This window comes from Lepidochelys kempii, chromosome 6 (assembly GCF_965140285.1).
Source record: "Lepidochelys kempii isolate rLepKem1 chromosome 6, rLepKem1.hap1, whole genome shotgun sequence".
Classification (NCBI taxonomy): Eukaryota; Metazoa; Chordata; order Testudines; family Cheloniidae; genus Lepidochelys; species Lepidochelys kempii.
The window spans coordinates 27196185-27211240 of NC_136385.1; the positions used below are offsets into that span (position 1 = coordinate 27196185).

The window sequence follows — 15056 nt, forward strand, 5'->3', positions numbered from 1 at the left end:
TGCTCATTCCACTAGGGCCCACCTCTCTGAGTTGGCTCATGAATCTCCCCATCAAAGACAGCTGTAAAGCTGCCGCCTGGTTATCTGTTCACTGCTTTTCCCAGCACTATGCCACAGTGCAGGTCCGATGCAGCTTTTGAGACAGCTGTTCTCCAAACTGTACTAGACAGGACTCCTCATCACCCGACCCCTTAGTCTGGGCACTGCTTGGGAGTCACCTGAAGTCGAGCACCCATAAGGACAATTACTCAAAGAAGGATTGCTGATTACTTGGTACAGCAAGGTGAGTTCTTCAAAATATTTTGTCCTCATGGGTGCTCCACTATCTGGCTTCCTTCCCCTCTGCTTCGGAATGCCAGCATTAAGCCATATTTCACAAAGGAGAAGGAACTGGAGTGGCAGCAGTTCCACACTGAGGGTGTACAGAGCACAGGTGACGATCACATGGACACTGCTACCAAAAACCTCTGATCAAAGATGCACTGTCATGCATGCACCAGTAGTGTAGCACCTATAGGGTCAAAATATCTCAAAGAACTCAAGTTGCTGCCAAATCCTCAGCTGGTGTAAGTCAATGTAGCTCCATTGACTTCAATGCCAGTTTACCCTAGCTCAGGATATGGTCCCAGTGTGAAGAAGGAGGCTTGCATCAGAATTTGTTTGCTTGGCATTGTGACGGGGTGTGATGGGGTGGCATTGTGACTGGGCCAGTGGGTGCTGACCAATCATTGTGGACCCAGGAGACCATGACCCCTCACTCCTGCTGTGCATTCTCCAGCTGAAGGGACAGATAAAAAGGCAGTCCAGCTCAGTCAGGGCTGGTAGAGGAAGAGGAAGGGCATGTGCTACAGGCTTCCGCTGAGGAACTGTCAACTCTCCAGTCTGTAGGGACTGTGGACCCAGATTATGGTGCGGACAACTAATTGACCATGGAGACCTACTGGGATGCCAAGCTGCTGACAGCTGAGAAGATGCTCGAGATGGGCTTTTTGGTAGGAAATGATTCAGGGGATGTGTTAGCAGCTGATGTCTGGACCCTTTATAGGGAGTTTACTGGCTCCGTAGGGCCCTTGGTTGGAACCTGGTGGAGTAGGGTGGGCCCGCGTTCCCCTACTCTCTCCCCCCCTGCACTTGCCACTCGTTGTGGCTACCAGGGGCTCCTGCCATAGACAGAGTGTTTGCTCTGCCCTGTCCATAGGACCAGAGCCCCAAACTGAGTGCTCTGCTCCTCCTTAGGGACTACAGACTGATTGTTACTCTGCCCTGCCCATAGGGTCAGAGTCCCTCCCGCCCATTGCTACTGCCTGCCCCAGCCAGGAGGCTCAGGGGCCCTAGACTGAGTGTTTGCCTTGCTCTGCCCTGCCCGAGGGGTTACAGACTGCTTGGTTGCTCTGCCACTTCAGGGGTCCTGAGATACCCCAGTTGTGGTTGTTTGACCCAACAGAGAATCCCAACAACTGTGTGACGAGGTGGCTGAACCCCGCACTGGGCAAACAGGTGGCCCCGTTCGTCACGCCGAGCCCCTGTGACAGGCATTTTGGTTGGCTTTCCTTTTTATGACTTGTTTCTTACTGCCCTAACCACCACCCCATCCTGTTCACAACCCTGTCCATCTTGTCCTTGCAACTTGGTCACAAACACATGGCTTTTCAGACGAGCACTCCCTTTGCCTGTAAAAGGCGGGCTGTTTCTCCTCCCAACACACCTGCCTCTGTCCACTTCTTCCACCTCAATATTTTTTCCCTTTGGCTGGTTGCGTGCAAGTAGCTCTGCTTTCCTGCTGAGGTCAAGGAATTTCCATGTCGCACGCGGCGAGAGGGTTTCCCCGACATCTCTGCTTCAACCCAGGCACTGGTTCATTTAGAAACAGCTCGACTGCTCTTGGAAATGGGCCTGGGTGAAATAATATTATCTTTTCAAGGGCAGAAAAAAATGTTCTTTTATACAGTCGCGCACACACTCTTAAAAGAATTCCACAAAGCTCAGTCTGTTTCTCTCCTCCCACCTCCCAAAACACTGGAGAAATTCATCCATGGAGTCTGACGGCACTAGAGTATACAGCATTTACTGTGCTCCTTGGGATGCTGGCTGCAGTTGCCTTCCCTAAACAACACATGATTCTGTTGCTGTATCGTGTTGTAACTTGTGAGTATTGTAGTTTGGTAGTGCAGCTTGTATGCTGGGAGAGACACAGGGAAAGGAGTGCAGATGGGGTTTGGAGTAGGAGGCAAGTGGAGAGGAGTTGCCTTTCCTGGATGATTAATAAGCACAAAGAGGCAAGAAATCACTGCCAGTTTTACCCAACATGAGGATTTGGCCCTTGTTACTCCTCTTGCCCAGCAGCTGTTTGGGGGAAAGTCATCAAGGTTGATGTTCTGAAGGGACATAAGCTCATATTCAAAGGGAGCACACATTGGGACCTTTGCTTTGTGCCCTGTGGGGTCCCTCGTCTCACCAATGGTGAAACTGCTCTAGATGCACTCACTGATGGCACACGCACAGCTGTGGTGCTCTGAACATGCCTAGTGGGGAATGCACTTGTGAATATTTGCACAAAGATCTGTACAGAGACCCACCTATGCCATACAAATGTCCATTCACAGACACAAACTGAAACACACACACATGCACAAACAACCCCTAAGCACCTTTGACAGGACAGAACTGCACATACCGGTCCACAAACACACCTATTGCCATGCTCACAGACATATCCACTGTACAGTTTTGCCTTATGTTTGCCTTAATGTTTTCTGTGTATTCACAGTATCTGAACTTCTCTTTTTCCTTTGTATAGAAAATACCTAAGGAAATCGGTGAATATTTCAGGAGTGTCACTTAATTACAAAAACAACAAGGAGTCCAGCGGCACCTTAAAGACTAACAGATTTATTTGAGCATAAGCTTTCGTGGGTAAAAACCTCACTTCTTCAGATGCATCTGAAGTTTTTACCCACGAAAGCTTATGCTCAAATAAATCTGTTAGTCTTTAAGGTGCCACTGGACTCCTTGTTGTTTTTGTGGATACACACTAACACGGCTATCCCCTGATACTTGACTTAATTACAAAGAAACTGTAACCTTTTCTAAAGATGCCTACTATGCATTAAAATATTTTCTGTATTGTTGTCTGCCCCATTCAAAGTAATATTTTGGTTGCTTTTTTGCTGGGCTTTGTGCACTGAACAGATGTTTTCATTGAGCAGTCTGCAATGACGCCTGGATCTTTTTCCTGAGTGGTTACAGCTCATTTAAAAACCATCAGTGTATTACCTAAGCAATCCCTTGATGTCATGATTAGAAGAACCCAGATGGCTATAGTTCTTAATTCTGTTGCCTGTCTGTGTCTTGTTATTTTTATTATGTTTAACATTTACTCACGTAGTGGGCCAATTTTTCAAAGTGAGGTGGGTATATATATATATATTTGCATGTGCCTAATTTCCACACTCAAGTGCTTCTATCTGTGTGCAAAACTCAGGTCTTTGTACTTATCTGTCCATGTTCTTGTGCAAATACCTGACTTAAATTCACACACCAGTTATCTGAGGATGAGGCACATGCAAATATATGCATGCATTTGCACAGACCTGACTTTGAGAACTCAGACCACTGACATAAGGGGGAACTGCACATCTTTTTACAAAAGAGCAGTTTGTTTCAAGTGCCCCATAAACCGTGCCAAACGGCATTCAGTACAATGTGATTCTAAGTTTCAAGCTAGATTTTTGCCATGAAAATCTTACACCCACAATTGTGTGGCTATATTGAAGTACCAGGAAAAAGCATGAATGCACTACAGGTGGAAAACTGTGGGCACAATTAATTGTAGACATAATACTCTGACCACAAAACTGGATGACTGCTTTGAAAGCCAGGCCCATATATGCATATAATGATTCTTGTTTCTCATACCTACAAGGTCATAAAAACATAAGAACGGCCATACTGGCTCAGACCAAAGGTCCATCCAGCCCAGTATCCTGTCCGCCGACAGTGGCTAGTGCCAGGTGCCCCAGAGGGAGTGAACCTAACAGGTAAATGATCAAGTGATCTCTCTCCTGCCATCCATCTCCACCCTCTGACAAACAGAGGCTAGGGACACCATTCCTTACCCATCCTGGCTAATAGCCATTATTGGACTTAACTTCCATGAATTTATCTAGTTCTCTTTTAAACCCTGGTCAACCCCACCCAGATCACTGGCCACTCTTGGGAAGTAGTGTCCCAGTACTGGTAATGTTACAGCAATGACAAAACCCTGCTGGGACTGGGTAAATGTCATTTTAGTTCTCTCTGTTTCCATTGCATGGTTTTGAAAACTTTAAAAATATGGTGAGATACCCTTTGAGATATGAAATAATATAAATCATGTACAAAATCAAACAGCATACTAAAACTGGCCATATGTGTGACCTGGGAGCAACTGGCTCCAGCAAGGTTTTGTAGTTAATGAGCTGTCATCTGCAGAGGGACATGCCTGGGTATTATACTGCAGTGGCAGTAGTGATTTGGGCTTCATCCTGCTCCACTGAAGACAGTTGGAGCAGGATAAAGCTCCTTGTTAGGGATGGGCACCCTGAGACCTACGGAAGAAAACAAAGAGATACGGCTCCTTTAAGGGAGATAATACTATGAAACGGTGTGACTGTCTATGGATTGAACAGTTATCTTTAACAGTTTACCTTTAAAAGTTATGGGATGGCAGCAGCCATCTTAAATCTGTGTCTTGGAGGCCAGGTGCCATAAATGCTCTGCTGCTGGGGAAAAAGCCACAGGAAGATTGGACTGTGCAAACAGAAAAGCCAAAGAGAAACGAAAGTATGTCCAGTTTCCTAGTGCTAGGAGGATGAAACAAGTCTGACTGAGCCATGTGTATTTCCAAAGATGCCACCACCATGTAGTAAAAGTCAGAAGTTCTTTGGAGAGAAAAGAAGCTTTCAAACATAGAGGAGGAGCTACACCCTGAGAGAGTAAGTTAAGATTGCCAGTAACTATGTGCAAGGAAATCCAACTGAGGTGCAGCCGGACAGAATCTGAGAGCAAAGGGAGATTACTGGCCATGGCTGAGTGCTTATGGGACACCACTAACGTTACTAGGTCAGATCTTCACCTGGTGTCAATTCACCTGGCTCCACTGAAATGCTATGTAAGTGACATTCTAGAGCTGGACAAGAACAAGAGCAGATGTCTCCTGATTCTGCCTTGCAGACTGGAGGAGAAATGTGATTTTTTTGCAGCACTCCATAGAATATCACGGCCACAAAACTGATGTGTGTTGTCTTCACAAGTTACTAGTAAAGGCCAAGGCCACCGTGGGTACCCCAGTTCCTGAAAATAAGAGTCCGCCAAGTTCCTTTCAGAGGCTACTGAACTCATATGGACTGATAGCTCATCTGGCTGCATTAATTAATCTCTTCACTATCTTCTAGGTCAAACCCAAAGGAGTGTGGCCAGTCCTTTGAACTGAAGTCCATGGGAGCTATCGTCCATTGACACCAGCTGAGGATCTGGCCCATTGATCTTAGAAGAAAGAGCACAACAATAGCAGCTGTAACAGGATTTATGGGGCACATGGAACGGAACACTGAACGCTTTGTAGACACAAGTGTCATATGTGGAGCAATGGATTATAACCCCTCCCCTGAGCATAATGGGACTAGACAGACCGGGAACCAAAACATATGAAAAGATTGTGCAAGTGTTGCAGCCACAGTATGTTCCAACACTGCTGGTGGTGATGGAGAGATTTCTGTTTTGTAATAGAAACCAAAACAAGTGGGAAATGCTTTCACAGTGTGTTTGATGCTGGCAGACACCCTTTGTGTCAAGCTGGTCTTCAGTCCTTGTAGTGAGGATACACAGAAGTGACTATTGTCTGAGCCAGATCTCACAGGCCAAAAGGCTGTGGAAATTGCAGCCCAGGGAATCCCTAGTGCTGAGTATTCATCCAAAAAGGTACAAGATTCCAAGGGAAATGTCAGGTATTCTGGGATTTTACTGATGTGGCAAGACAGAACATCAAGAATAGTGTGCTCGTGTAAAGATCAGATGGGCGTGCAATATACTATCGAGGAACCAACTGATTGTCCCTGTATGCAGAATAAAAGTGGCCACAGGAAAGGCCAATACTGGCAAAAAACCAAACAAACCAGCAATAAAGTGTGGCAAGAAGACACTGGACGATCCCTCTGGACAGGAAGAAAACAGAACAAGTCAGCAGAAATTACATTGCACATCTCTACTATAACATTAGCTAATTTTTACTAACCTATCGAAACACATCTTGAGTCACTGCCAAGGAGAAGTGAAATCAACAAGGAGTGGGAGCAGATAGAAGACAGACAGATCTTTTAAAAGCAGCACTAGCTCATATCTATGCTGCAAGGGCTGAATGAGTTTCACTGCTGAAAGAGGACCAGTGTCATACACAGCAAACATATGATGAAAGACATGTCTTGCATGCTAGAGTTATGATTAGCAGTGTTTGGCCCTTTAGATGCTAAGATGGTTCATTGGTTGAATTAGCAGAAAATGCAAGAATTTCAGATCCAGAACATGTGAATGAAGCATTCAGATCTCTTCCATTCTCAAGTCTTTTCTGTTGTTGGAATAAACAGATAATCCTGAATCAGCTTCCTTTTCCATATCACTAACTGATTGCGCTGGGACATCTGTTTCACATGCAGCATGATGCGATGAATTTTCCAGTTCCACTGTTCCAAAACCCATACTTATTTCAAGATGAATTAGAAGACCTCCTCATCATTTTAAATTGTAACACAGACTAGCAAGGCCCTTGCTTTATAGAATAATAATCCCTGGGCAAAGCCAGAACTGGAGGATAGTTTTTTAGTTAATAATAGTCATGTTAATTGAACATTCCTTCGGGGAAGGTGGGGAGACGTTGCATCATAGTATTCATTGTGACTACCCATCAAATCTGTGAATCATAGAATATCAGTGCTGGAAGGGAATATCAGAAGATCATCTAGTCCAACCCCCTGCTCAAAGCAGGACCAATCCCCAATTTTTTTTGCCCCAGGTCCGTAAATGGCCCCCTCAAGAACTGAGCTCACAACCCTGGGTTTAGCAGGTCAATGCTCAAACCACTGAGCTATTCCTCCCCGCAATGATTAGTCTCCCTTAAAATTACCCAGTGGCAGCAACCATCTTCAGTTTACATCACAGTAGAAAGGCAACACAATAGTCTGCCACCTACCTACAGACAGTTGGTATGATTTATCTTTATGAGAATCTCTTTGTTCCCAAGCTAACTGAACTCTCCCTGAGCCACACACCTTTGTCTGTCGACCATTTGGAAAGAGAGGTTTGCCATAGAACTGTGTGTACGCTTAGCAAATGAGAACTTACAGATACAATACCACAGGGAACAGTGTGAACCATAAATTCATCAAAGCCAGAGCCTCTATAACCTAGTGCTGCGCTAAACAATGTGGAAGAAATGTTGTTCAATCTGTGCCTTTGTGAGCTGTTATGTTCCCAGCTAGCCCACTCCTACAGTGTGCTCAGCGTGCTGACTCTCCAGGAGCTCTCTCCATTTTGGAACCGGCCACCTGTCTCCTGCCAGGCCCCAGAGAGGAACAAGACTGGCTGACAAATACCATATGTTATAGGCTGGCCAAAGGAAGCCTAACTATTTTGTTCAGCATGTCTGTTTAACTGGGTCACTGTAACAAGGCTGTTTTTACAGCTAGCACATCTGAATATGGTTGAACTTTTCTGTCTATATGTGTACTGTGGAGATCAGACACCCTTATTTTTTGCCCTAGAAATGTAATATTCTGCCCTCCCCAACGGCAGTGATGGAAGTGTGTGTGTGTGTGGGGGGGAGTGAATAGCAATTTTAACACCACTGAAGCACACCACCAACAAAAAGTGATGAGAAACCCCAAGGTTAAAACCATCCATTGTGCAAAGTACTTTCAGTTCTTTGTGAATGTGATGAGACTGTTTATACTGATCAGAAAAAAAACCCCCAAAAACATTTGATAGTGCGTTCAAACTGAGGGTGCCCAGAACTCTGGGTAATGAATATTTACACACAGATTATGTCTATCTAAAACGTCATCAAAACTAGAGTTGGGCTAAAGGCAGAAAGTAGCTAGATGTGGATCCTTGTTAACAACAGCACAAATCCAGAGTAACTCCATTTAGGTCAGTGTAGCAGAGATCAGAATCTGAGCTTACATCCAGGTCTGGCCTTTTCAAAGGTTCAGCACTTCTGTGTTCTTAGCAGCATGCCCCAGTGGGGAAAAACTTAGGGGACCGGCATTCTATTCCCAGGCCTGCCATAGACCTGCTGAGTCTTTTTGAGAAAGTCACTTCACCTTCTTCTCCCTCTGTTTCCCCTGCTGCTATTTATCTGTCTTATCTCTTTAGAGTATAAACTGGTTGGGGCAGGGACTATATTCTAATATATGTGTGACACTCAGCCAGTGAGGGTTAAACACCAGCAGGCTAATTGACCCAAGATCAACCTTTAAAAACATCTTCGAGAAATATTGACATTATAAGCAGGGCCATTTCTTGTAGATAGTTATCAAAGCCATGTAAGTGGACTAAATCCTTTGAAATGCAAACCTATATTGTCAGAGAAATTAGTAAATACTATTGTATTTGTCCGTGTTTACCTGTATCTGTAAGGCGTTGAGCAATGTGATCTAGTTAGCATGTAGATGCTATACTTCGGTTCCTGTCTGTAATATTTCATTGCTATATTCTATTGATTCAGAAATCAAAAGCGGATATTAGCAATTAGATGAAACTTGGGTGTAATGGTATCATTGTCTTTATTTCTCTTTGAAGTTTGTAGTAAACTACTTGTGAACCTTTGAATGGTAAATTGCTTTATGCTAATCAATGCAACTAATTACCTGTGTATACATAGGAAATAGGAATTGACTTCAAAGCAACCATGTATATTACCTATTCTTCATCCAAGGAATGCTGGCTGTGCTATTGGCTAGCAAGAGGCTATATAACCTGCCAGAGAGCTATAAAAGAACTTTGGGACCTGATCCTTTTTTCATTTCAGATCTGCTTAAGTTTGGTCAGGGGACGTTTAAGTCGCAAGACTGAGGTCTCCCGCTCCAGTCTGAATGAGCCTGCCATTTCTCATGGAAGAATTTAAACAGACGCTGCACATGGACTGCCTATGCAATTATAATTTATGGGACTGATTCTGGAAGAACTTTCTACAAATCGGCAGCTCACCATCTCTACTTACGAAACTAACCTAAGAACCTTACTCATATCTGTATGTATAACTATCTTTAGTCACAATACTCTCTCTCTTTTCTTTTTAAATAAATCTTAGATTAGTTAATAAGAATTGGCTGTAAGCGTGTATTTGGGTAAGCTCTGGAACATTCATTGACTTGGTGGATAATGTGTCTGATTGCTTGGGATTGGTCGAACTTCATATATGTTTTAAGTAAGCCTCATCATATTTGACTTGACTGTCTGGGTGGAAGCCCAGGGCTGGCTTGCTTTAAGGGAGCTCTGTTTTCAGCTCCTGGGTAACCAGTTAGGTATGATAGAAGCTGTTTTGTTGCTGGGTTGGTGAATCTAAGTATTGGAATAAACCACCAGTTTTGGGGGATTGTCTGCCCCATTCTTTGCAGTTTACCCTGATTGAGCAATCTCAGTGAGGCCCTTCCAGGCACCACAGTCACAGTATGTTTGCACAGTGAGGACCCCATCTAAGTGGGAACCTTTAGGCACTACCATAATACATGTAGTAATAATAATAATAATGAATAACTTTGGTTCAGCCCATCAGACAGAGGGGCCAGCTGCAAAATTTAGATTGGGATCAAAACTTCCCCCCAAATTAACTCTGAGCATACATACAGCCTCCCAAGCATTCTGGGCGAACTTTGGCAGTGATGTAAACCATGATGTGTTGTACGTTTCATGTCGGTTAGAACAACAGTTTAAATGGGAACTTGCACCAATTTGGGATTCAGCAGGTGAATTTGGCATTCAAAACCCATGTAACTTCACCACCATGAAAGCAGAAGAGGGGAGATGAAACAAGAAAAGCATCTACATGCAGAGTGTAAGATCAAGCTTATACCTTTACTCCCCTTCTCCCTTACTTACCTTACACCCTCCTGTTAGTTGCTTTACCCGCTGTGCCTCCTATTCTGCCCACTTGATGTTTAAAGTATTCATTTTTGCACACTCCCTGAACATCACATTAATGCAAGTTATACCACTCGACCACCTAGGCTACAGTTCTGAAAGTTTTACACTCTATACAGGCCACATTCTGCCCTCAGCTGTACTGTGTAGAACCACAACAAATCAATGGGGTTTCATGGGTTTAACTGAGGACCGAATTTGGCACTGTGCGTAACTCATACTACTGAATTTGGCCCACACTCACTCCTGTACATGCACTCACTGATACACTCATGTGTTCACATAGCCACACATTTGCACCCTCTCCTTCAGCTACTTGCTCTGTTACCCACACATGCGCATTCAGCTTTATATATCCATCCTTCCACCTACACCCCCAAACACATTCTCCTTAACATAAGCACATGCTCATACACAGACACTCACGCATATATACCTCTTATCTGTCCATTGGAAGTTTTTCGGTATCTGCTATCATCCTGTATCCAAGTAGTGTGCATTAGACAGGCACATGTGTCTAATCATATATACACATACCTTCTCTGACAAACACCCGCTCATGTACACACTGCTCCTTTACCTATACATAGATGGACACATATACACATATATACTCCTGCTGGCATCTACTTACTCATTTACTCATGTACATCCCACCCACTTTCCCTCTCTCTCACTTTCTTTCTGAGAGAACCAGTCATTCACACTACAGTTGGGACCATGCTGCAAAATTCAAGATCCAGGTTCAAATCTTCTCCCTCACATCCACCCATCCTATCAAATGTGGGGGAGTTTGAAGCCAGGGTTTTGGTACAGGCCCATCTGTCCCACGCATACGTATGTAAACTCATGCGCACACACACACATTAAAATTAATGAAGACCAGACACAAGTGTGTGCTCACTCCATTTTGCAGTTGGTTCTGGCTTGTTGCCTTCTTGTCCTCCATACCTCAATACAGCTAATAACAACCAGAGGCTGCCTCCACAAACTGGGTAAAACCCACCTCAGCTGTGACGTCTCTGCATCCACAAAGGATTTCTTAGGGATTTGGAGTCTAACCATCATGCCCAGCTTTCAGCTGTGGAGTTTCAGGTTCTGGTTTCATCTCTCACCGGCATCGGAAGGGATGAACTCAACACAAGAACTCAGGCTCAATTAGCCAGCCTTGGATTTTTAAGAGAGAAGGGATGAATTTGATGTATTTTAGCGCTTTTAATCAGAAGTGACTGATAGCAATCGCTCAACCCATGGATGGTGCAGACAGGCGCTGTGAGATCTTCCTCACCACAGCTCTGCCACCTGCTAACTCCCTTGCTGTTCCAGTTTCTTCACACATCCCAGCTAATGCATCTTAGTCCTTAGCTGTATTAGCTCTGTGTATGCACCAGGATTGTGATCCATTGAACTGCTTCTATTCCAGTACTAATACAGCTTCCTTGCTGCATACACACACACACAGGTCTGCTCTGCTTGTGAAATTCCTTTTCCTAGTAGAGGAGTCCCCATCTCTGCTTGCCTCAGGCTCTTGGTAGATTGTTCTGGGGGTTCCCCAGGCATCTTAACATACGTGTGGGTTGGGGGAGGAGGGAGCGCTTTAAGGGGGAGCAATTGAACTGGTTGAAGCTTATGGCAGGTTCACTGTATGTGGGAGGATGTTACAGGTTGCAAAATTGGTGTAGTTGATTTACACAGTGAGAGAGCCTTAAAAATAGGTTTTATTCTTTAAAAAAAAAATCTTTCTAATCTGTCAGTTGTGGTGTGTAACAACCCACAGGTTTCACGCGTTTCAGTCCCTTGTCCCAACTCGGTGGTTTGTGTCACACGTTGGCAGGTTGGGAGGGGTGTCCTCAAGTGAAAGGTGCCATATCAGGGGGAGGTATTATCCTGTGTTAGGAGCGGCTGGGATGGTGACCTTGCAATGGGCTGAGGTCACTGTTCCTTGCCCTGTGACAACGATCTATACAAGGCCTTATACAAGCTGATCTGGTGTGTGTAATGGGCCATGCAGTTGTTTTAACTTCCTCCTCGGTCATCTCCTCCTTGAGCCTCAGGGCTCTACAAACTGGGCAGCTCTATGGCTGCTGTGGTGATGGGTGGGATTTATGCAAAAAAACCCAACCTTAATTTTCAACACAGAGCTCTCTCTCTCCTTCTCACCCCCCTGCCCCTTCAAACATACCTGTGGGTAGAGGTATTGGAACAGCCTATTTGACGGCTATAACACTTTCCACTCTGATCCATTGACTTTTATTTCATATTTTCCTTGGATTAGCACCTCTGAGACTGGCTAAGCTGCCTGTTACTTGAATACTTTGAGCCAGTGTTTCACCCCTTTGGCTTTACCTGATTTCCTCTGTAGAGGGCAGCAAAGAGATGTGTCTGTAGATACAGTTGCTAGCATGAACTATGTTTCTCTCCTTTGTCAGGCCTTCTTACTCGTTAGCACTACACAAAAGAGTGTCGCCCAGTGGTATTTTGGAGCAGTGTTAGGCGCGATCGCTGTTCTCTAGTACTATACTAGAAAGAATTTTAGCCATTGTGACTGCAGAAGTAGGATAACAAGTCTGTTGTAGGTTTCAGAGTAACAGCCGTGTTAGTCTGTATTTGCAAAAAGAAAAGGAGTACTTGTGGCACCTTAGAGACTAACCAGTTAATTTGAGCATAAGCTTTCGTGAGCTACAGCTCACAAGATCAGTTTTTTTTTCTTATCTGCGAGGGGCTGAAAAAAGGGAGGTTTTAAAAGAACTCCAGAGCTGACCTGAGGGCTAATCTCCTTCACACTTAACATAATTGCTGCCCAAACCCATTGTCATAACAGCAATTGAGAGGGATGGCTACTTGCCCAGCAGTTCATCATTACCAGCCTCCTGGTTTTGTCGTCTCAGTAGTGGGTAATCCAGAACGGAGAACGAATCTCCTTGGAATTCACTATTATTGCAATTCAGTTCCACTGTTTCTCTTCTGGATTGCCTGGAATGGAGCCCCTAACTAACCTTAGCTAATATAAATGGGATCTGGCACAAAATCATCAACAATACAGTTAAAATTTACAAAGAAAGGATGAATATTCCCAAGGGCCTGGATGGCAGAAGGAGACAGATAGGGCCTCAGTAAGGTGGAACTTCCCCAAACAAAATTTTAGGATCTGAAATGCAAAAACCTGTTATCATGTACTCAAGGCCTTGTTATCGAAACCATTCTGATTCTGTGCATTGCCCACTGCCTAGTGTGGACTTATAAAACTGTTCCTTCTTGAGGTTCCCCCAAAACAAAAAAATAGAGGGATCAATAAGAGGACTAACTACCCTACTGCAAACAGACTTAAATAGGAATGTGCTCCAAGGTCGCAGCATAGGAAGATATATGGAAAAAGTAGCACCATTCCTGGTTGGTTTGTCCCCTCTCTTTTAGAGGGGGTGTAGCTTGGTCCACAGAGAAGCAAAGTCATACAACAACCTATTTTAAAAATCTACTGGGAAGATATAAACAGAGCAGGCAGCTGGGGAAGAGAGTTATCAACTGCTATTCATACTGTATGAATCAGCTCTCACAATTTTATCGCAAATCACATGATTTTATTTAAGACCCAGCTCCTCTATTCATGTGATTATGTGACAGGTTTCAGAGTAGCAGCCATGTTAGTCTGTATTCGCAAAAAGAAAAGGAGGACTTGTGGCACCTTAGAGACTAACCAATTTATTTGAGCATAAGCTTTCATGAGCTACAGCTCACTTCATCTGTGAGCTGTAGCTCACAAAAGCTTATGCTCAAATAAATTGGTTAGTCTCTAAGGTGCCACAAGTCCTCCTTTTCTTTTTGTGATTATGTGAGACTATTTATATATTTATTACTTTAAAATAAGTTTCTTACCCTCTTGATTGTGGAGAAAAGTTTGAAAATGGGAACCCTAAGGGGTCAAAATCCAGAGGGAAAATAAAAAGAACCTCCAAGTTTTTGTTCATAAACCTCATGATTTTTAAGCCAATCTCATGAATTTTAGGGTTTAACCCATGATTTTGGAATACTTAGGGTTTGCAGTCTTGGTGCTTTCCATCCTGAAAGATTGCAGAGTATTTTACCATGTGTGTGGTGGTGGTGGTGGGGGATGCTACCAGGCACTGTTCATACACATAGTAAGGTACAATACTTATTTCGTAGAGCTCATGATCTAAACAGTCACAACAAAGACTGGGGCAAAGGGTGTATTTTTATCCCCATGGTGTCTCAGTTTCCCATCTTTAGAGAGAGACTAAGTGACTTGCCCTGGGTCACATTGAAGTCTGTGGCAGAGCTGGGAATTGAAGCCAAGGTTAGCAAACTGATATACAAACTATGAAAGATTCACTTTGTGCTTCAATAACATGCAGCTGCCTCTGGGGTGGAAGTGGGTGAATGTTTAACAACCCACAGCAACACCTCATTTTGAGACAGGAAGGGAAGAAAAATACTGGGTGCAGCACAGAGGGTGAGAATGGCACATATGCATCCAGAAAAACATTCAACACAAAACCAAACACATATACTCTTTCTTCTTCTTCTTGTTTTGCTTTAGAAACAATATGGAAACAACCTTCTAATATCCCAGGGCTTTTGTTTATCCAGATTTTTATTGGGGGGAAAAAAAGGCAGAGGAGAAAAAGAAATGAGAGAAAAACAAGCCTCCCTTCCAACCAGAGAGTCATGCGTTTTGACTCAATCTAATTATACAAATGATATTTTTATAACCTCTGTGAAGCCTGCCCACTTTCTTTGTGTCTCTCTCCATTGTTTACTTTAGAGCAGTCGGGAAGCCAAGTCTAAGTGACTTCGAAGGAAAACACACTGGACCTTGGACTATGCTACATGCTCTTACTTTTTGGCTTGTAAATGGGACTGTTTCCTTG

The 15056-nt window shown here is 43.9% G+C and overlaps 1 protein-coding gene across 1 annotated transcript in view; it reads left to right on the plus strand.

Moving 5' to 3' along the window:
* The window catches only part of MRPL23 (mitochondrial ribosomal protein L23), a 78528-nt gene extending 69173 nt beyond the window's left edge, over positions 1–9355 (plus strand). The window contains exon 5 of the mRNA XM_073347247.1: positions 9059–9355. Within this exon, the coding sequence (XP_073203348.1) occupies positions 9059–9154 (96 nt within the window). The 3' untranslated portion in view covers positions 9155–9355. The remainder of the gene's footprint in view (positions 1–9058) is intronic.
* Positions 9356–15056: the final 5701 nt, after the last annotated feature.